The sequence below is a fragment of the Neomonachus schauinslandi genome, chromosome 13 (assembly GCF_002201575.2).
Source record: "Neomonachus schauinslandi chromosome 13, ASM220157v2, whole genome shotgun sequence".
Classification (NCBI taxonomy): Eukaryota; Metazoa; Chordata; class Mammalia; order Carnivora; family Phocidae; genus Neomonachus; species Neomonachus schauinslandi.
The window spans coordinates 58,968,382-58,990,951 of NC_058415.1; the positions used below are offsets into that span (position 1 = coordinate 58,968,382).

At 49.7% G+C, this 22,570-nt stretch overlaps 1 protein-coding gene across 1 annotated transcript in view; it reads right to left on the reverse strand.

Annotated features, from left to right (window-relative positions):
• The window catches only part of PAX5 (paired box 5), a 184,603-nt gene that overhangs the window by 105,371 nt on the left and 56,662 nt on the right, over positions 1-22,570 (reverse strand). The window contains exon 6 of the mRNA XM_021691302.1: positions 14,687-14,862. Within this exon, the coding sequence (XP_021546977.1) occupies positions 14,687-14,862 (176 nt within the window). The remainder of the gene's footprint in view (positions 1-14,686; positions 14,863-22,570) is intronic.

The window sequence follows — 22,570 nt, forward strand, 5'->3', positions numbered from 1 at the left end:
ATTTATATTTATTGAGACTACTCAAATGTTTGTATTTATTTTTACTATCTACCGTCTAATTTTGTATTTTTAATTTACCATGCTTTTTTCTTCTTTCTTCTTCTCTCCTATCTTCTATTGGATCCACTGGGTATTCTATATATCTTTTTTTGCCTCAGCTGATTTGGAAGTTATACACTCCATTAACATGACTTCAGTGATTACCTTCATGTGCTCATCTCCACCCTTGACATAACCAAATCTAAAGTTTATCAGTGTATCTATCCTCTTCCTGGGTAATACAAGGATCTTAGAATTTTTAACCCATTCCCAATATTACATATTATTATTGTACTTTCTTCTATTGGTTTTTAAACCCACCAAAATTAGTCATTATCTCTACCATCAGTAGTTATTTAGATTATCCTTTGCTTATCGATGTGTTTGGTTACCATTGCGCCTTAAATCCCACCCCTTCCTTCTGTGTTTCATATTCTTCTTGTAGGCAACGTATAGTTTGGTCTTGTGTGTTTCTTCAATCCACTCTGGCAATCTCCTTTAATGGGTATATTTAGACCATTCACATATAAAGCAAGCATTGTTCTAGCTGGATTAATACCTACTATGTTTGCTATTGTTTCCTATTCATTGAACGTGTTCTTTGTTTCATTCCCCTCCCTTTTTCTTCTTTCTCTGGGTTTAATTAAATATGTTACAGGATTCCACTTTATCTGCTTCACACCACTGGAAAGTACACTTAAATATGTTTAAGAGGGTAATTTTTACATTACATGTTTTTTTACCACAATTAAGAAAAAATTTTAAAGTTAAAAAAAGAAGTTTTAGTGGTTGTCCTACGAGTTTTCAATACACACTTATAACTAATCTAAGTTCACCTTCAATTAACACTATACCTCTTCAGTTGTAGTACAGGAACCTTCTAACAGAGTAGAGTTTTCCCAATTCCCCCTTCCTGCCCCTGCTGACATTGCTGTCATTCATTTCACTTATCCGTATGTCATAATCATCCCATACATTGTTACTATTATTACTTCAAACAGTTACCTTTTAGATCAATTAAGAATAAGAAAAATCAAAGACTTTATTTTCATTTATTCCTTCTCTGCCTCCCCTCCTTGCTTTTTGTTTGATCTGAGTTTCTGACCTATATTATTTTCCTTCTTCCTGAAGAACTTTTGTTCTTGCATGATAGGTCTTCTAGTCATAAATTCACTCTTTTAGTTTGAGAAAGTATTTCTCCTCCACTTTTTGTTGTTGTTGTTGTTGTTGTTAAGTAGGCTCTATGCCCAACATGGAGCCCAATGTGGGGCTTGAACTCAATGACCCTGAGGTCAAGACCTGAGCTGAAATCAAGAGTAGGACGCTTCACCAACTGAGCCACCCAGGCGCTCCTTTCTCCTTCACCTTTGGAGGATAATTTCCCGAGACATAGAATTCTAGGTCGGTGGGTTTTTTCTTTCAGTGCTTTAAATATTTCACTCCACTCTCTTCTCTTTGCATGGTTTCTGACATGAAATCCACTGTCATTTTTATCCCTGTTCTTCTAGAAGTAAGGCAGTTTTTCCTTCTGGCTTTCTTCAAGATTTTCTCTTTGTCGTTAGTCTTCTGATGTTTGACTATGACTATGTGTAGGTGTAGATATCGAAACATCTTGATAGTCTCTGAGTTTCCTGAATCTGTGGTTTAGTCATTAATTTTGGAAAGTTCTCAGCCATTACCACTTCAAATACCTCTTCTTCATCCTCTCTTCCTCCTTCTGGTATTCCAATTATGCATATGTTACTCCTCTTAAAATTATTTCACAATTCTTGGGTGTTCTGTTTTGGTGATTTTGTCTTTGTTTTTGTGGGGTTTTTTCTCTTTGCATTTCAGTTTGGGAAGTTTCTGCTGACACATCTTCAAGCTCACTGATCCTTTACTTGGCTGTCCTATCCACTGAGGAACCCATCAAAGGCATTCTTTATTTCTGTTATTGTGCTTTTTATTTCTAGCATTTCCCTTTGATTCTTTCTTAGAGTTTCCATATCTCTGCTTACACTACCCATCTGTCTTTTTGTGTTGCCTACTTTTTCCATTAGAGCCCTTAACATACCATACTTGTTTTAAATTCCTTATATAATGAACCTAAAATCTGTGTCATATCTGAGTCTGTTTCTGATGCTTACTTTGTCTCTTCAGACTGTTTTTTCTTGCCTAACTTTTTGCTGAAAGTTGGACATAATGCATTGGGTAACAGAAACTGAGGTAAACAGACCTTTAGTAGAGGTTTTATGTTAATCTGGAAGATCTCTGGTGTAACTCTGTATGCTCCTATTTCTGCAGATTTCAGTAGCTGTTTGCCCTCAACCTCAGTTCTTTGGTGGGTCAAGAAAAGTTGTTGATTTCAATTTGCTCAGCTTTATTTGTTGTTGTAAACATGGAAGTAATCACTTCCAAGCTCTTCATATGCTAGAGCTAAAATTGGATGTTTCTCATATCCTTTTTCCTGAAATACATCCTTCAGCAATTCAGCAAGTCTGTGAGTGGTAAACCTTCTGTGTACTTGTCTGAAAATGTTTTTATTTGCCTTCACTGTTAAATGATCATTTATCTGAATACAGATCAATTGTTATTATCTCTTAACACAGATATCTTCTACTATCTTCTGACTCCAACTGATGCTGGAAAAAAGTGTTTTGTCAATCTAAAATTTATACTCTCTCTGGTTGCTTTTATAACTTTCTCTTTGGCTCTGATGTTCTTCAATTTCACTACTGCTTTGCCTAGATGTATGTGACACATGTCTTGTTCTATATATTCTTTGGCCATTATTTCTTCAAATATTGTTTCACCTCTATTTTTTCCTATTTATTTTTCCAGAGCAACTCTTAGATACATGTTGGACCTTCTCATAAACTCTGCTTTATCTGTAACCCTCTCTTTCTTTTTTTTTTAAGACCTATTTATTTGAGAAAGGGAGAGAGAGCATGGCGGGGAGGGGCAGAGGGAGATGGGGAGAGAGAATCTCAAGCAGACTCTGCGCTGAGCATGGAGTCTGACACAGGGCTTGATCTCACGACCCTGAGATCATGACCTGAGCCAAAATCAAGAGTCAGATGCTTAACCAACTGAGTCACCCAGGCACTCCATGTAACCCTCTCTTTCTTACTTCCCAACTCCTTAGACTTCTATACTGCATTCCCAGCAATTTCCTCAGCTCTGTCCCCCAAATCACTAATTTTCTACTCAGCTATGTCTTATCTGATATTTAATCCATGAATTCAAATCTTAATTTTGATGACTAATAAAATTTTTATTTCCAGAAAATGTCTTTGGTTCTTTTTCTAATCGACATATTCCTTTTTCATGGTATTTTGTCCTTTTGCAGTGTTTCCAGTCCTTTCTTCATCTCTGTAGACATTTTATAGTTTCCTTCAGATTGTCTGTTATTTTAGGTTCTTTCAGTACTAATTCTTCTGGTTATGTCTCCATTTCCTCCTCATTTCCTTGTGTGGTTTGCAACTTTTTAAATTGTGAGCTCATCTTCAGTGGTTATTGTTTGCTCTGTAGGCATATGTCGTGTGGACTAGATTGTGGAAGGATCAGGGGAGGGTTTTTCATGTGCTTCTGTTAGGCATCTCAAGGATTTCACTGATAGGAGCCCAGTTTTTATATTAATTCCTCTTCTTGAGTTTCTTGGGAATAATATAAAGTGAGATACCACACTTGTATGTGGCACAAACTTGGGATTTTAACCTCCCATGGGAAACTTCTGCTCTACTCTGAGTCCCATGCAGAATCAAAATTTCTGTTGCTTTCATCAGCCTGGAGGCAAAATGTGCCCATCACTCATTACGTGGAAAGTGCCACCCTTCCAGGTTTCAAGTTTTTTGCAGAAGTTTCAGTTCTAACTCCCATATCACACAGGTCTAAGGGCATATCTTCAGTCTCAGCACCAGCATCAACACCCCCAGCCCCTGTTCACTAGGAACTATGCCCAGGACTGGTAAGTACCCTGGGCCCCTGGGACATTAGCTCACACACTTAAAGTTCTGGCTCTGAGCTCCTTCCTAATTTCCAGTTCCCAAGGATTTCCCTATCTTTAATTCAACCTCAGATATATATCAAAAACATTTTATTGTTATATTTGATCCAGTATTTCTGTTGTTTGAGAATAAAGGGGTGTCTATAATAGCTGAGACCTTGTTATCAGAACCAGAAATCTATGTATGGGTTTGTTTTTTTGGTGGGTGGTTTTTGTTGGTTTTTTTTTTTTTTCTTGGTAATTTACAGAACAATAAAGTTTGGCTTTCTTAAGAGCTTTTAAATAGCCAAATTCCTTAAGCCAAACTTGCAGTGCACTCTCAACACAAACAAGCTATAGGAATGGAGTAGTCTTCTGTTTTTTGTCTTTTTGTCTTTTTTTAAATTGCAAATATTGCTTAGCGTTGGGTAGGGGGAAATATTTCAACCCCAAATTCAATTTTTACACAGTACCTTTGGCTGCAGCTCTTGCTGTTATTTTATGCCACACAGCACAGCACAGGTGGTCAATGTCACTGACATGAAGTATCTGAAAAGATTTCCTGGATGAATGAATGCATGAATGAATGAATGAAAGAACATCCAGGCAAGATGCAGCTCTTTGACAATTTGCTTGTAATCTTTAAACTCCACATACACAGAATTTGCTTGTCATCTAAAAGAGTGGAAGAGACAGGAAGAAAAACTAAACAAGTCAAAATAAAAATAAGAGATGGAGTTCCAATTTGTTTTATTTCTCAACACAAAATGTTAGAGCTGGAATGGATCTCAAGGATGACCCAGTCTGATCCCCCACCTCAAGTGCAGAAACCATGACCCAGAGAGAAGTGACTAGCCCAAGAGGCATCACGCAAGCCCAGGGGCCTGTCCCATGCTTTTACACTATGGCAACTTGCTCTCTATTTATCAGAGAGAGAGAGAGCACAAGCAGGGGAAGCTCCCTCAAACATTCCTGGATCTTGCAAAGCAGGCACGATGGTTTTTCTTGGGAAGCCACCCTTCTGCTTGACCCACAGGAAGAGAAAGAATACTCAGAATATTCCATTGTTTAGAAAATATTTTAAAAACTGTTCAGGAAGAAATGGGCATCCCAGGCAAGATTCTAAGGAGTAGCATAAGTGAAAAAGGCTGAGGACCCAGCGTCCCTGTAGTTTCACCATTGGGTCACTTTAAGATGATGACAGCTGAAGGATAAGGGAAATACGGCTGATCTAGAGACACCCAACTCCCCTGGAGATCTAGGGAGCAAGAATTCCAGCATAGTCTTTGCAATTACCTCATTCCGAAGGCAAGATGACATCCAAGTTAAATCTTGCTTGCATCTCAGTGTTCAGGAGAGGAATCTACTCCCTCTCCACATGCTGGGAAGAACTGGGAAGAGAATTCCTGTCCTTCTCCTTGCTCCTACCATCCTCTCCACTCTTATGGCTCCTTCCATGGGAAGAGTCACTCATCAGACTGGTCAAAGCCCAGGACATTCACCGGGTCACCTCCACCGTGCCTTAGGGTCAGAAGTCTTCCTCTGGGGGAGCCTGGGTGGCCCAGTCGGTTAAGCGTCTGACTCTTGGTTTTGGCTCAGGTCGTGATCTCAGGGTCATGAGATCAAGCCCCACATTGGGCTCCGCACTCAGCTCTGAATATACTTCAGATTCTCTCTCCTTCTCCCTTCTCCCTCTGCCCCTCCCAATCATGCTCTCCCTCTCTCTAATAAATCTTACATAAAAAAAAGAAAAAGTCCTCCTCTGTCATCAGGCTTCCAGGTACAACTAGGTCAGAGAGTGCCTGCTTCCCATGAGAATGTCCAGCCGCGCCCTCTCAGTTCCATCCTGTCCATCTGCAACCGTGTGGGTAAGCCGTCTGCTTCCTTAATCTCTAAAACATATGCCTCTTCCTTTCTTCAACATCCCCAAGTTCCTGCACACCAAGCCCACATCAGAGAAGTCAAATGCAAAACTACTAACTTCTCCTCATCAAAAGTTGAGTTGATGATGAGGTACATTCTTTTTTTTTTTTTAAGATTTTATTTATTTACTTGACAGAGAGAGCAAGAGAGCACAAGTAGGGGGAACAGTAGAGGCAGAGGGAGAAGCAGACTCCCCCGCTAAGCAGGGAGCCCAATGCAGGGCTCTATCCCAGGACCCTGGGATGATGACCTGGGATCATGACCTGAGCTGAAGGCAGATGCTTAACCATCTGAGCCATCCAGGCGCCCCTCTTTTTTTTTTAAGATTTTATTTATTTATCAGAGAGAGAGAGAGAGAGAGCACAAGCAGGGGGAGCGGCAGGCAGAGGGAGAAGCAGGCTCCCCGCTGAGCAAGGAGCCCAATGTGGGGCTCCATCCCAAGACCCTAGGATCATGACCTGGGCTAAAGGCAGACGCTTAACTGACTGAGCCACCCAGGCATCCCGTTGAGGTACATTCTTAGAGACCAAATCCTCTGGGTAGGACATTTTCCCTGAGGTACCCTGGGGTGGCAGGAAGTCACAAAGCCCCAAGATAGTAGCACATCTTCCAAGCATCAAACTGGAAAATCTAGGAATGATGCCCCAGAATGTCTGGGATTTTTCTTAGTTTAACTTGGGCTACGAGCAAGGCTGCCTTCTCAAGCCCTGTGGTCAGAGCAGGCCTGCCCCCGCAGAAATGCACTGCGGAGCATGTGGTCATCACTCTCCCCCGGAAGACGGAGCCTCATGAAGCCTGCCGTGGCTCTTCTGTGCATGTTGCTGAGGACAGGGCCCCCCAGTGGAACCCCAAGTGACAATTTCCTTTCCACTCTGTTAGAAAAGGCATGGCCCCCTTTGGGGAATTGTCCTATTTTCCCCCTGGTGGACAATGAGAAGCGCACAACTGATGGCTTCCCACTTTGCCTGGACCATCAGAAAGCTCAGAATCAAATCTGAGCTCAACTCTAGTAACCTGAGGGCCTGGCTGCAGAGCTGGGGGGCTTGGGGGTAGGTGGGGGGATGCGGGAAGCAGAGAGGAGGGGAGAGAAGCAGTGCATCACGGGCCACAATTCCTGTTCTGGGTTCCAGACTGGAGAGCAGGCCAACCCCACACAGGGCTGACAACTGTCCCCAAGGGTAAGTGACCTCCAGGGGTACAGTGACATGATCTGTACCTTGGCAACAGCCTCCTGTCCCCCGACCCTCCAAGTCTCCCCGTAGCAGCAGAATAATCTAATCTGTATTGGATTGGATCCTGATAGTCCCTGGTTTGCAATCTTGCAGCGGCTTCTCCTTGCTCTCAAGACAAAATCCAAGGCCCTGGTCCTAGTCCCCATCTGGCCTCCACCACCCCACCCCTGCACTACAGGCCGCTTTCTGCCACCCATGCTTACCAGCCCCATGGGGCATCTTGTGGTTCCTGGACCACAGTCTTTCCAGCCTCAAGCCTTTGTATAGGCTGTTCCCTCTGCATGGAACACTATTCCCGCCACACTTCCCCTTCTTGAGCTCAAAGGTGCCTCCTCACAGAGACATTCCCTGACCCCCCATCTAGATGAGGTCCCACTCTTCACCCTTTGATCTTTCTCTTCAGAGCACCCATCACACTCTGTGATGGTTGGTAATGACACGCCATTTGTACTGATATAATCATTTTGTCCACATCTGTCTCCTTTGCTGTAGGGTAAATTCTGGGGAGCACGTTTGTCTCTGTTGCTGCTGTGTCCCCGCACTTAGCACAGTACCTGGCCCAGGGGCGGTGCTCAATGAACACCTGCTGAGTGAAACCACTCAATCAACTAGGAAGTGTCTGCCCATGCAGAGGAAAGGGCACGGACTCCGGAGGACTGTCTACACCCGCAAACAGCAGGGAGCAGAGAATGTGGCTGAGCTACATCATCGGGGCACAGTACTTAGTCTCTCTCTGCCTCAGTTTCCTTATCTGCCACATGAAGATCGTACTGCAGGCATCCTCTACTTCACAGAGCCATTGTGAGCTAGAGTCCTATGTAACCCTATGTTGGGGTTTTCTTTTTTTTTTTTTTTTTTTTTAAAGATTTTATTTATTTATTTGTCAGAGAGAACACAAGCAGAGGGAGAGGCAGGCAGAGGGAGAAGCAGGCTCCCCGCCGAGCAAGGAGCCCGATATGGGACTCGATCCCAGGACCCTGGGATCATGACCTGAGCCGAAGGCAGCCGCTTAACCGACTGAGCCACCCAGGCGTCCCCCTATGTTGGGGTTTTCAATTAGTGATTCCTTTATCTTAAGTTACGCATCACCCCGCCAGCCCCCCCTGCAACCTGTGGCACTTGTTGGTAGGATACGGGTCTGTTTAATCCTCCTCTCCACCCTCCTTCCCTGAGGAGGCCCTGCGCTCCTGGGCAGAGGAGGTCCAGTACCCTGTGTGAGCAGCAAGGCTGGCGGTGGCCGCCACCACCCAGACTTCTGGCCCTGGCTTCTTCACCAGGAGTCCCCACCCTGCTCTGTGCCTGAGGGGAAATGGGGTCATCTCCAGCCTCCCGAGACCTTGCAGCCTCCAGCTCCTTGTGCTCAGGGCCACAGCTCCAGTGACCCTGGCTGGCCCACCCTGGTGAGAGTTCCTGGGGTGCGGGGCAACTTCCCTTGAGTGTCCCTTCCACCCTGCACCATTAAAGGCCTCCTTTTGTTGCCTCCCCTATTCCTTCCCCTCCTCCCACCAAACCCCTTTTGCTCTTCTTACCTTAGAATTATTCTTTCAGGTTGGAAGAGCCTCACCATTTAGCTAATCAAGTCCTCAGTGGATTAGTAAACTTCTAATACAGCATATATGAATAAGGATAGATTCTACTTACATGCCTCTGGTGACAGGAAGCTCACTATTTAACAAGGAGACCCACTCAGCTGGTTAGAAAGCTTGGACTACTAGGAAGTTCTCTTAGCTTGCCTCCTTCCCTGTTCACATCCCCAAGTCTTCCCTTCTTCAGACCAAACAGCCCTAATTTTTCCAGTTATCCCTCCTAGGAAAGAATTACCAATTGTCTCTCCTAAACACTCTCTACTTCATCTGCAAAGGAGGAACCTGGCCCTGAGCACAGCCTCATGAGGGGAGGACCGGGGCGAGCGGAGCAGAAGCAGGTCACAATAGAACAGCAGAGTCACGGCCCTCAGACTTCTGCTCATCCCTCCACTGGTTCCTGTGGCAGCCCCTCCCAGGTGAGTACACTGACCCCACAGGTGTGTTCCCAGGAAACCCGCCACCTGTACGAATCAGTGGGGCAGCCTGACTGGGCTGCACCTGGGACAGCCCCGGCGGCCACCAGCCCGGACCCTGGAGCCAGGGATCTGGCTTCCAATCTTGGCCCTGCACTCACTGCATACCCGTGTGGAGTCACTGCTGACCTCCCTCAGCCTCAGCCATCCCGCCTACGCAATGGGGCTAGTAACGCTGCTGTGACTTCGTAATGAGATGGGGCCAGAAGGTGCTCCTCAGAACAGAGCCAGGCACGTGGGGAGCAGTGAATACACCATCGCGACAACAACCACTGTGGCAATGATTAGTACCTGATGCTTTCATGAACTCCCACACGAAGCAAGTCCGTGGGGACTGAAGTGTGTCAGGGCAGGCAGGACTCCTGGTGGGCCTGGCCAGGGAAGATTTAGAAACAGACGGAAGGGAAACAGTGAGCAGGAGCTTGGAGTGAGAACAACAACGTGAAGAAAGTCACCGGAACTGCAGTACCTGCCACCCTGCATGCTCACGGCCACCCCTGCTGCTGACGCGCTCAGGCTCGCGCACACACATGCACACACATGCCAGCCCGCCGTCTGTGGCCCCCTCGCACGGAAGAGGAGCCCAGAGCACGAGGGGCAGTGAGAGGTCAGGCCTGGCCACAGCCAGAGCATCCTGGGGGCCAGCAGAGGGACGTGGGGCGGGTGGTGAAGGGTCGTGAAGGGGATGAAGGGCTGAGCCTGGGGTCTCAAGTGGGGGAAACCGTGAGGGGCTCTTAAGTGAGGATGGGCTTCGGGAAGAGAGATCCAACAGGAGCAATAGGGACCAGGGCAAAAAGCAGGAGGCCCCGGGAAGGTAGCTTCCAAGTGAGCAGAGTGGTGCCAGGCCACAGACACAGGGCTCTTCGGGGCACACCGCCCCCAAAGCAAAGTCAGACTTCCTCATCTCCACCTTCCTCTGGGGTCTGTTCACCACCTACTTCTCCAGCCCCACTGTCCCTGTCTGCCTTTCACGCCTCCTACATCCCATCCGCCCAGACTGGCTCCCAGTTCCCTGCCATACCTTTGCCCACACCGTTCCTTCCACCCAGAACGCCCCTCCAGCCAGTTCCATCATCTCCACAGATCTGGATTCTGCTCATCCCTCAAGATACAGCACGAATGGCACCTCCTCCAGGAAGCCTTCCCCCTTCCTCAGCCTACCTCACACTCGTCTCCTCACTCCCTCCTCTTCCTGCCCTACCTCCTTCTGGTGGGCCCAGACCCACTACAGAGGAAAATGAGCTCCTTGAAGCAAGGAAGCATGCCCCGCACCTCATCTTTTTCCCCACCACCCCAGACCTTTTTCTGACTCAGGTAGGTGTTCAGACCATCCCTGATGACCAAGCTCAATTATGCTCAAGAACAGAAATCAGACCCTTCCCAGGAGTAGGACACCCATGGGCACAGGCCATGCTCGGCCCAGGCCCACCAGCCTGGAGAGATGCCACCATTCAGAGGGCAAAGCAGCACAAGCAAGGGGGAGGCATTTCTGGTGGCTTTCTCTTTTAGACAAGGGACAAGCCTTCTCCCGGTTTAACCCCCCATGACCTTTGAACTTCCTGGGAGGTCAGCAGCACGTCCCCTTCCCCAGCTGTCTTTCTGTCTCTGGCCCGATGGGAGGGAGGGCCCTGGGCCGGTTCCATTTTGCGCCCGTATTGATCTGTTGGCAGCAATGGGCTGGATAATTAGCCAGGAATTAGGGTTTCTATTACAGCCAGGAGGCTGCTCCAGCTGATTTATCACCTGAATAATTTACTGTGATTGAAAGGAAATTAAAATGAACTCCATTTGACAACTGTGAGCTTTTATGGGCTTTAGTGAAGGCTCAAAAGCCAGATTAATAGCCTGGTGTTGGTTAATAGTCTGCCGAGAGTAAATACGGCAGGCTGTGCTCCCTCGGCCTTCCTGCCGAGGCCGGAGGAGGGAGCGGCGTCCGCGAGGGCAGTGCTCGGGCGACAGCGACAGCGACAGCGTCACCGGGAGTTTTACTCAGAGTCCACTGTTCGGAACACGCACGCCACCAGCACTGTTTCTTTTCTCTTTTTTACCCTTCTCCTTCAGGGTGATGCTTACTCTCTCCACATGGAGGGAAAACAGAATTGCTTTTTCAATAACCACGTTGAGAAGGAAGTGTTTCTTTGCTCTGGAAGTGTGTATGCAGGACACCGGGGGCCAAGGGTTTACTAAGTGTCCATATAAAAGCAAGAAGCCCGGCCTATCCACCCAGCGTGCAGATCTTGGTGGGAAGAGCGGCAAGGTGGGGGTGGGTGTGACTGGCAGGACCCCCACCTGGCCCCGAAGAGGAATGTTCTTCCCGCCAGTGGGTGGGCTGGGTAACTGAGGGGGATTTGACCACTCGAGCCCACTGCGAACCTCTGAGGATTCTGGAATAACAGACTCTGGCTGCAGAAGGCCAGTTCTGAGAACCAGCCAGTTAGAAAACGCTCCTGGAATCTTTTGGGGATAAGAAGGCCCGTGCAACCATCCAGCACAAGATGAGAACAGAAGACCTTAAAATCAAATTCCAGCTCTGCGGCCTCCACAAAGTCCTGGAAGCTCCCTGGGCTGAACATGGTGGGGAATAATCTGGGGGAAAAAAATGTTCCAGTCTGTAAAATGGGGCTCTACCAAGCTTACCCACACTGTTTAGTGGGCATTTCAATCGCGAGTCGAAGGAGGAGAGAGCATGGATGTGAAAGCCCTTTGGACACTGCACCGTACCACGCATGAGTGAGGAAGACCACTGCTGTCGAGCAGCTGCTGTGCAAAATCCCAGTTCCTGCCGCCACAGGTGTGGAAACTGAGGTCCAGAGAAAAAGCATCCCACCCAACAGGCCAGAGCCGGGACTCAGTTTGACTCAAGTCAAACTCCCTCAACCCCAAGGCCAGGAAAAGCCCTTTCTTCCCCACAGGCTGCTCAGTGAAACTGACAGCAAGACCCCACCAAGGCCACTAGACCATGGAGACCCAGGTCTGCTCACATATGGAAGAGATGCCCCCCTTGGCTGCCAGAGCTCTAGGCCCTCTTCTGGGTGCCATCACCAGGCCATGTTGCTCCGGGGCTCACCAGGCCAGGCGGAGAGTGGGCTCATACCCTTGACATGCACCCCTTCTCGGGCTGTGGCCCCTTGCTTTGGCTGTCATTTATCTAATGACTGGGAACCGGGAGCGAGGGTATGTCATTCATAGTCCAGTGCCTGTGTGTGTGGCTGGCAGCCCCGCGGCCTCACCTTCCATCTCTCCTCATTACGGCCCATTACGGGGAGGTGAAGCAGATTAACCAGAAAGCACTGAGTCAGTCATTACCCCGCCACACGCTCGCCCGCAGGCCCCGCCTCGGAGCCCACACAGACACAGGCCCGCGGTCGCGTCCGCGCCGTTCTGAAGGACACTGCACAGCAAGACTGTAGGAACGGGGCCCTTGCAGGGTTTGTAATGCAGGTCTCCTCCCCGCCAGGCCCCATTTCTACATGAGCCTATCAGACCTGTCCCCCAACGTTGCCGCCTCTGTAACACCTCCCCCCACCCACCCAATTCTCCCAACTGAGGCAATCTCCCCACTCACCAGGGAACACAGAACCTTCTCCGTCGCCTTGCAGGTTCTGAATCCACGTCATGTTGCCCCTGGGAGACTGTGGGCAGACAGAGCTGATGCCTGACTCATCCCTCCCCACCTTGGGTGCCTGGTACTGTGCCAGCCTCATAGCCAGCATGCAAGAAATATGTTGGATAAATGAGCATATGAATGTCTGAGCGAGTGAGTAAATACATGGATGGCTTCTGGACTTCTATCAATTATGAAGCGCAAATTTCCTGGTCATTCCAAGTTAAATGAAATATGATGCAGATCTGAGTTTCCATGAGAATCACGTGAAACACGGAGCGAAACCCAGTCTCTAACACTGAACATCTGCATCAAGTTAACAGGAGCTTAACACAAGTACCGGAGGCTTCATGCGGTAGAGGCCAGGCTGAGTGTAGAGGCCTGAGCCCTCACTCTTCACCACTCACTTGCTGGGTGACCTCGGACAAACCCTGTCCCCTCTCAGGGACTCTACAAGATGAGGGAGCTGAAAGCTTGCCTCTGCAGTCTCTGCTAGCTCTAAAATCATGTGACCTTGTCAATGGCTAAAAGATAAATTTTCTCCCCGATTCTGGAGGGAAAGGTAGGCCACATCCAAGGAAGTCTCCTTTTCTTTCTCCTCCTGCGTCAGATGGAATGTGGCTTCGGCCATTACTCAGAAAGGCTGTTTGTGATGGAAACAGACTGTTTTCCTGAAAGCTCAAGATCTAGAGTGTGTGGGATCAGCTCCATCCAGCACATAGGACCACCTTGTTACCGGACGAGATTTCACTTGTAGGAGAAAGACCAAAGTCTTAACCATAGTCTACAAGACCTGGCCCATCTCCCCAACATCACTGTCCCCTCTCCCCACGTCCCTGTGCCCTGAGGCCGAGCCATGCTGGCTCTCTTGGCTCTCCTTCCATTCTTCACTCTTGCCATGCCCCCTCTTACCTCAAGATCTCGCACTTGCTATTCTCTCTGTCAGGCACACTCCTCCCTACCTCCACATCCCTTCTCCTGGTTCTGCCCTACACCTCAGGGCTCAACATAAATGCATTCCTCCCAGGAGGCCATTGTGGCCTCCAGGCTGGCTCAGCCTCTGCTTTATTCTTTCAGAGAACCTCAGACATCCCCACCTCAGCACCTAGGACATCTGTAATCCATGACCTTTTGGGTTATTCTTACTGATTGTGGTTCTTCCACATACCTGTAGGCTCCCTGAGGGCAGGTCCAAGCCTATCTTGTTCACTGAAGTACCTAGTGCCTGGCTCCATGCTTTGCACATAGGTGATACTCCTCAATGTTTGTTAAGTGAATACATGACTTGCTGTGTGGCCTCAGGCAAGTCTCTCTGTCTGGGCCTGAGCTTCCTCATCTGAAAACAAAGTGGCTAGATGGTCTGAGAAAGCCCTCACAGGAACTGCTCAGACAGCCAGACTGTCATAAGATGGTGGCCCTTGAGGCTTTGCTCAGTCCTCACTACTCAACATCCCCCCTGGCATCTTTCCCCTCCACGGGAGCTTGTGCAGACAGCCTACATGGCTTTGATGGTTCTGTGGGAAAACTTCAGAAGTGCCATCTAATGAGCATGTAGAGGAAGCTCAGCGAGGACACCATTCAGCAATGGCAGAGCAGCCTGACCAGTCATGCCACCGCCCCCACCCCCACCCCACCAGGCTGGCCGGGGAGACAGAAGCACCGAGGCAAGAAGCCACCAGAACCCCAGACAAGTCCTCCTGATCCTGTGGGAGGCTGCAACTATCCAAGTTTGGCCGAGAACAACGAGAAGCCTGTCTCGGAGTAAAACCTGGGATCCTCGCCCACACCCCGCCAACCGCCTGGGGAGGGCAAGCCAAGCCTGCGTCCGGCCGGAGGTCCGGCGGGCAATGGGTCATGGGGCATACCTGCTCGGGCTTGATGGGCTCTGTGGTGGTGAAAATGTCCGAGTAGTGCTGCCTCTCAAACACGCGGTCCAGCACCTCCAGCTGCTGCTGCGTGAACAGGTCTCCCCGCATCTGCTTCCGGAGGAAATCTCTGCCTGGCAGTGAGTGACCGTTGGGCACTGGAGATTCCTGAATACCTTGGATGAGCAGGAGACACGAAGGGGGAGTGCAGGTTACATGAGGTGCTGAAGAAAGGCATGTCCGACAGTAAGACTGGGAAGAGGGCCTGAGAAACCCCCACACCCACCTCCTCCCCTGACAGGAGAGGAAATAGACAGGGACTCAGCCAAGGGTCTCCTCAGCCAAGGGCACCCTGCCGGTCAGTGCAGAGCCAGCCTCCCAGAGCCATGTGCCAGGCACCATACCAAGCCCTTTTTACATGCGTCATCTCGTCCGAAACTCACAATGGCCCCACGGTAGATAACATGTCCCCCATTTTGCAGATGAGAAAATTGAGGCCTGAGAGGTCAAGTAATTTGCCTGAGGATTGGAGCTCAGGTTGACCAGGAGTCTTTTTTAAAAGATTTATTTATTTATTTGAGAGAGAGAGAAAGAGAGTGCGTGGCGGGGGGAGGGGGGGCAGCAAAGGGAGAAGGAGAAGCAGACTCCCCGCTCAGCGCGGAGCCCGACTCAGGGCTCGATCCCATGACCCTGAGATCATGACCTGAGCCGAAATCAAGAGTTGGATGCTGAACCGGCCAAGCTGCCCAGGCGCCCCCCTGAGTGGGAGTCTTAATCACCAGGGGCCACTGCCTCTTCTAGACTGTAGCTCCCCACCCCTTGAAGGTACAGTTTCATCCCAGAGCTGATGCCCTCACCCAGGACATTCGCCACCACACCACGTGACCAGTCAGTAAAGCACTGTGCCGGGACAGCTGTAGAGAAATAGCTTTCATACAATTCTGGTGGGAGCCCATTGGTCACACACCCATGATAGACAATTTGACAAAAGCTATCAAAATCACAAATGCACATTTCCTTTGATAAAGCAGCTGCACCTCTGGAAATGTATTTTACCACTGGACTCACACATATGGGAAGTGATCTATGGACAAGGTTCTAGTAGCAAAAGACTGGAAACAACACAAGAATTGATTTGTAGGGGCTGGCCAAATAAGTTCGGGTGTGCTCGCACGGTAGAATACGGGGCGACTACATAAAGGAACGAGGACTCCCACTGTGAGCCGATATGGAAAGATCTTCGGGATACACCGTCACATGAAAAATAAACCAGCTACAGCACAGCATGTATAACGTATAACCTCCTGTGTAAGAAAAAGGAAGAAAATAAGACTTTATGTTCCTTTTGTATATATATTGCCAAAGGAACTCTGGAAGGCACCATGAGAAACATCGAAAGCACTCATTCTTCCTTTCCTGGAGGCAGGAGGTGAAGGGAGGGACACTCCTCATAGCATGCTTTTTGTTGTGTTTTGTCTTACTGCAGAACTTTCAATGTACTACTGCCTACCCAAAAACATGAATTATCAAGAAACTACAGGATTAAATTCTCTCTGTGTTCTGTATTGTTAGCTCTTCACACTGTTACAGGCTCTGGGGATGATGCTTACATTTCAAAGAAAATATTATGAGTTACCAATAAAAAAGAAAATTGCAGGGGGGGGAGGGGGCGGCGTCTGGGTGGCTCAGCCAGTTAAGCGTTTGCCTTTGGCTCAGGTCATGATCCCAGGTCCTGGGATGGAGCTCCCTGAGCAGGGAGGAGTCTGCTTCTCCCTCCCCCTCCTCATGTGTGCTCTATCTCACTCTCTCACTCTCTCTCTCTCTCCCCCTCTCAAATAAATAAATAAAATCTTAAAAAAAAAAAAAAGAAAATGGGATGAAATATTTTTGGTGAGCCTTGAGTTTGAACCATTCAAAATGAAAGACAGCAAGGAGGGAAAAGTTTCCAGCAAAGAAATGGCCTCCAGGGCTCTCATTCCCAGGGGCCCTCTAGGACCCAGCTGTTCATGCAGGGCTGACCTCTAGGACCCAGGTACTCATGCAGGTCTGACCACAGACACTGCTGGAACCCAGGCCTCTGCCTTGGCCATTGGGAAGCCCCAGGGGAGACCAGCACTCATCAGACCTCTCCCTGGCAGGTGTCCTCACACAAGCCTTGCCCGAGTCTCCCCCACGTCCCACTCTGCCAGCACATGCCGCCCTAGACCTCATCTATCATGTCATGTGAGGAAGGAGGCCAAACCAAGGAGCTTGAAGCAGTGGGGTGCTGTGTCACTGAGATGCTGCCAAAAGTGGGTGTTTCCCCAACTGTCCTATCTGGGGGCAGATGCAATGCAGGGTCTGACATTTGAGCAAAGACATCAGCTGTGGGTGTTCCCATGAATACTGGCCTTCTAGAGTCCTCCATGGAGGCTGACAGCTCCGAGCACCCCAGGATCTCTATAGGAAGGGCCTTTAGAGGCAGCTCATAAAACCCCCTGAGAAAACAGATCGCACCTCCATGTTGACCCAAGAGGATTCCATAGTCTAGGCTACAGCCTGAATGACTAGATACCCCAACATGTGGGCCACGATGGACGCTGGTCTCGCTGGCTGATGTCCTCCAGCCTAGAGTTTGGGCCCCTCCTCTGGCTACCTATGACACGAGTCTTCCACAAGACTGGTCCCTGTTCCTGCCCATGGGACATCATCCTCAGAGTTATTTTACCATCATGGCCTATCCCCGTGGGGACCATACCTACAAGGGCATCGAGACTAGCAGAATGTGGGAGCTCAGAACCCTGTCCATGCTCTCCCATTGGTTGGCATCTGCCAAATGACCCCATTATCAAAGGTACACACACACAGGAGGACACTCATCTTGCTCCTCCTCAGCTATTGCTCTGGCCTGTCATCCTGGCCCCAGTCACTCCTATTGAAGTATGACCTTGCCGTCGGTTCCCAGTGCTCCCATCGAGTTTCTCCCTGCCATAGATCACATCCGCTCTTAAAAGACTACTCTCTGTCCACCAACTTTACTTATACTCCCCAGCCCCATCCTGCCAGCCAGGCCCCAAACTCCTAATGAAGGCTCCTTTCTGTCAGCCAGTCCCTGATGACTCCCACCAAGGTTTCACTCTGCCCCCAGTTGGGCAGTGCCCACCTCTTCCCTCCCACTCAGGCTGCTCCATCAGACACACTGGCCAGGCCATCCTCCCCCAGATGTCTTCAGGCTCGATCCCTCCCCCATGGGAATCACAGAACTGGGCTCTTTGCACAGCTCAGAGTTCTAGAAGGGCAGAGCTTCACCCCCACTGAGGAAGCTGACGGTGGCTCTGCTGAGGGCTCCTGTGGGCAAGGTCACCATCTGGTCACTGAGTAAAGGCTCAGGGCCCATGGCCAACTCAAGTGTCTGCACCGGGGTCCTTGGAAGCCTAGCTCCCTGAGGACAGGTTCACGTTCTCCAAGCACAGACAGCCCTGCGGGGATCCAAGCCATCTTTTAGGAAGAAGACTTGCTGCATCCTTCTTTGGCTTTCTGAAAGTCAACCACAGCACCCATGGGCCAAGTCTGGGAGAGGGTCCAGGCTGTCTTGGTGACCCAGAAACTCCTAGTGGAGGACGGCGAGCTGGAAAGAGCCACCTCCCCGGGCGTGTGCCCTGACCTATGATCCCTCCCGCTGTCCCTGCCCCTCCAGCAACCCCCTTGCTTTCTCCATCGGGGCGGGAGGTGAGGTAGGTCTACCTTGTCACTCTCACCGATGCCTGACGTTGGTCATTTCCTGAGGAGGCTGGGACACTTCTACTTATATAATCACTCATTGAACAAATACGGATGAAGTGTTTACTCTGTACCAGGTGATGTTTGGAAAAAAACAACAGAGGATACAGTGATGACTAAGACAGACCCCGCTTTCCAAACTAGAAAGGGCAGCTCACTTTGGTCGATACTCACACAGACATATGGCTACAAACTGTGATTACTGCCAAGTAGAAAAAGTGTCTAGAAACATATGCACAGGACTATGGAGAATGAGGAAGAGCTGTGACCGCACAGGGAGGAGTCAGGGAAGTCTTCCACGGGAAAATCATGCTTGAACGGAGAGTGGAGGACAAAGGGTCAGCTGGGCAAAGAGGGTGGGGGTGGGGAGGGTGTGCCAGGCAGAGGAGGCCCCCTACAAAGGCTTAGACATGAGAAGGAGACGAAAGGCACCGGATGGTGAGGGGAAGAGACCCCAGGGGACTGCGGAGAGGCAGGCGGGGGATGGCCAGGCAGCCCCGGAGCCCACAGAAGGCCACGGAGAGGACCTGAGTCCTGTCAGGGGAGCACTGTGGGGCCACGGGAGGGGCTGGGGAGCAATCACCCTCCCCATTTCTCAGTCCCGGTACCTGAACTGCCCATTCCTTTAGGTTAGGCTGTGCCTTTGAAGCCCTGCTCCCAAGCCTCATCCTTTGGCAAGACTCAGGGCTGGCAAGGTGAAGTTTGCACTAGTGGGCATCTGAATGTGATGCGTGGAGTCAGGCAGTCACCCACAGGTCATCCACCGGCCGCTACGGAAGGGAAGCCATTCCCCGTGTACATGCGCACTGTTGCCAGGACAGACGCAGCCTGTGAGCACGCGTGCCTCCTCCTCCAGGGTGCCTCCCTTTCTGCGCCAGCTGCTTCATCTCCTACTCTTTGGGCTCTGACCACTCTCTCCCTTTTCTTAGGAGTCAACCCCCTGGGCCCCTCACTCTGACACTGCACTATTAGCTACCTCAGGGGGAAGCCACAGTTAATTCATCTCTGTCTCCTCCATGGGGAATATTTGTGGAATAAATGAACAAGTCAGTAATACCTGTGATGACCACCTTCATTCCGCAGGTCTGGTCTGCAAATGACAGCATCCCTCCATCTGACCTCATTCATTCAATCATTCATTCTTCTCTCTCTCTCTTTTTTTTTAAAGATTATTTATTTATTTATTTGAGAGAGAGAGAGAGCACGAGAGTGGGGAGGGTCAGAAGGAGAAGCAGACTCCCTGCTGAGCAGGGAGCCCGATGCAGGACTCGATCCTGGGACTCCAGGATCATGAGCCGAGCCGAAGGCAATTGCTTAACCAACTGAGCCACCCACGTGCCCCCTCTCTCTCTTTTTAAAAGATCGTATTTATTTATTTGAGAGACAGCAAGAGAGCACAAATGGGAAGGAGAGGGAGAAGCAGGCTCCCCTTGGAGCAGGGAGCCCAATACGGGGCTCGATCCCAGGACCCCGGGATCATGACCTGAGCCGAAGGCAGACGCTTAACCGACTGAGCCACCCAGACACCCCCATTCACTCTTCCCTTAACCAACCTTAGTGAGCAGGTGCCACGCTAATGCTGGCATCAGCGATGGACAAGAGCTGGCCCGGCCCTGCCCTCATGGACTTCTGTTCAGTGGAGGAGGCAAATGTTAATTGAAAAATAATCAGACCAGAAAAGGCACACATGTCAACTAGGATGAAACCTCCAAGTGGCACCTGGCTCAGTCACTTGAGTGGCTGCCTTCGGCTCAGGTCATGATCCCAGGGTCCTGGGATCGAGCCCTGCATCGGGCTCCCTGCTCGGCGGGAAGCCTGCTTCTCCCTCTCCCACTCCCCCTGCTTGTGTTCCCTCTCTCGCTGTCTCTCTCTCTCTGGCAAATAAATAAATAAAATCTTTAAGAAAAAAAAAACCTCTGACAAAAAGAGGCCTAATTCTTAGGCCAGGGACACAGACAACCTGCCTCTGGGTACCACACATAGTGGGTGCACAGCAAGTCTGAGCCAAACAAACCAATTATGTGCTCGGATACAGCTACAAAAATGAATACCCGAAAACCATCCCTGGCACAAGGGCAGGTCTGAACCTCCAAGTCTCCCGTGGAAGTTTCTGTAGCATTTCTCATCTGTGTGGCAAAGATGCCATCTGACTTCATTGGGGAACGTGGTCTTGGAGACAAGCTACAAAAATGCTCAGACCCATTTTATCCCAGGGAGAAAAATCTGAACGTGCAATGTGAATGGTATGCTTAAATATATGGACAGACATGAGCCAAAGTACAAAGGTATACGGGGGGCATGGTATCTTTAAATCTTTTTTTCTACTCCAAATCAAATAATATGTAATAGACCCAGTGCTGGGCTTAGTCAACCATGGCTCGTAGAATTAACATTCTGGAAGCTAGCTTCAGGGGAGCAAGGGGCAGGAAGCCCCGTCTCGGAGAGCAAAGAAATGCTGGCTTTAAATTTCAGGTTAAACCAATGTTATTCACAACCCGGCTTTGAAGCTAAAAGCTTTACACACTTGGGTCTGGTCACGCAAAGGGGGAGGAAGCAAAATAGCCTCAGATTCCCATCTGTCAAGAGAAAGCTGTCTCTTGTGTGTCTTCAAAGATCATAAACCCATTGCATTTTCTTCAGAGCACAGCAGATTCAGGTTTGCATTTTTCTTGAAGGGTTCTGGTTTGTTTCTTTAAAAATTGTCATGTACTGGGGCGCCTGAGTGGCTCAGATGGTTAAGCATCTGCCTTCGGCTCAGGTCATGATCCCAGGGTCCTGGGATCGAGCCCCGCATCGGGCTCCTGGCTCAGCGGGGAGCCTGCTTCTCCCTCTCCCTCTGCCTCTCTCCCTGCTCATGCTCTCTCTGTGTATCTCTGTGTCTCAAATGAATAAATAAAGTCTTTAAAAAAAATAAAAATAAAGAAATTGTCATGTACTTTATGTCTGTAGATGCTCACTGGGAGGGAAAAAAAAATAAATACAAACAGGAATCTCCATAATACCTTCTGGTATCGTGGCCTTTGGGACGCAACCCTAGCCAAAGGTTGTTCCAGGAAGGGAGCTTGGAGCCACTGAGTCAGTCTTCAGCCTTTCTCGGGTCCATTTCTCTCCAGAACCCAGCCAAAGCCAGAGCCCTTACAGAACCCCCTCCATCCTCCCAGGTGCTCCCCTGCATGGCAGGGCGGTGGCAGGGCCCCGTGGGAAAAGGGTTGAGAGCCCGCAGACCTGGGTTCTAGCTCCAGCTCTGCCCTTACGTGCTATGTGAGCCCTCTCCGGGCCTCAGGGGCCCTATCACCCACCACAGAGGCTGAGTCAGTCATTTCTAACCATTTTTTCCTCCAAAATCCACCTAGATTTTGTCTATTAAATAGTATTACATGAGCATTAACTTATTTTCCCATTTTGGTTGTTCTGTACAGTCTTTGTAGGGCAGACCCCCCCCCCTTGCAATATCCATTCCACCCCTAAACAGTTGCCCGAGCCTACCCGGGGGACCCTATTCTCTTTGCCAATACTTGGTTTAGGAACAGACATGTGGGTAGTGGGGGGTTGCTGGGGGCTTCTGGGAGGAAGTCAGAGAGGAAGAAATCTATTCTTCTTCACTAGGATACATTTACCCTTAATCTTTTTGAATTTGTGAGAAGTCCCAGGTCCCATTACTGCTTTATGCACTACAGTGCCCCCCACCCTCACCCTAGGGTCCGAGGTCTGCTCCCGATCTGGCCTGCAGGGCTCCAGCCAGGCTGCTGCCCCTCAGCCCGGTTCTCTGACACCCACCGTGCCCCCAGTCCTGCCTCCCCCAGTGAAGACGCGGCACAGCTGGGTCTTGGCACGTCAGACTCCAGAGGCTGAGTAACTGAGGTCACTCAGCTGCGGTGTGTGCCTAGGCCTGGCGCCTGCAGTGTTCCCTCCACTCCCCTTCACCCTTCAGGTCAGCCGCTAAAACTAACACCCTCCGTTTCCTCATCTGTAAACGGGGACCGTGGTCTGCCGGACAATCCCTGGGGTTTTTGTAAGATTTAATGAGACCGGGCGCCTGGGTGGCTCAGTCGGTTAAGCGACTGCCTTCGGCTCGGGTCATGATCCTGGAGTCCCGGGATCGAGTCCCGCATCGGGCTCCCCGCT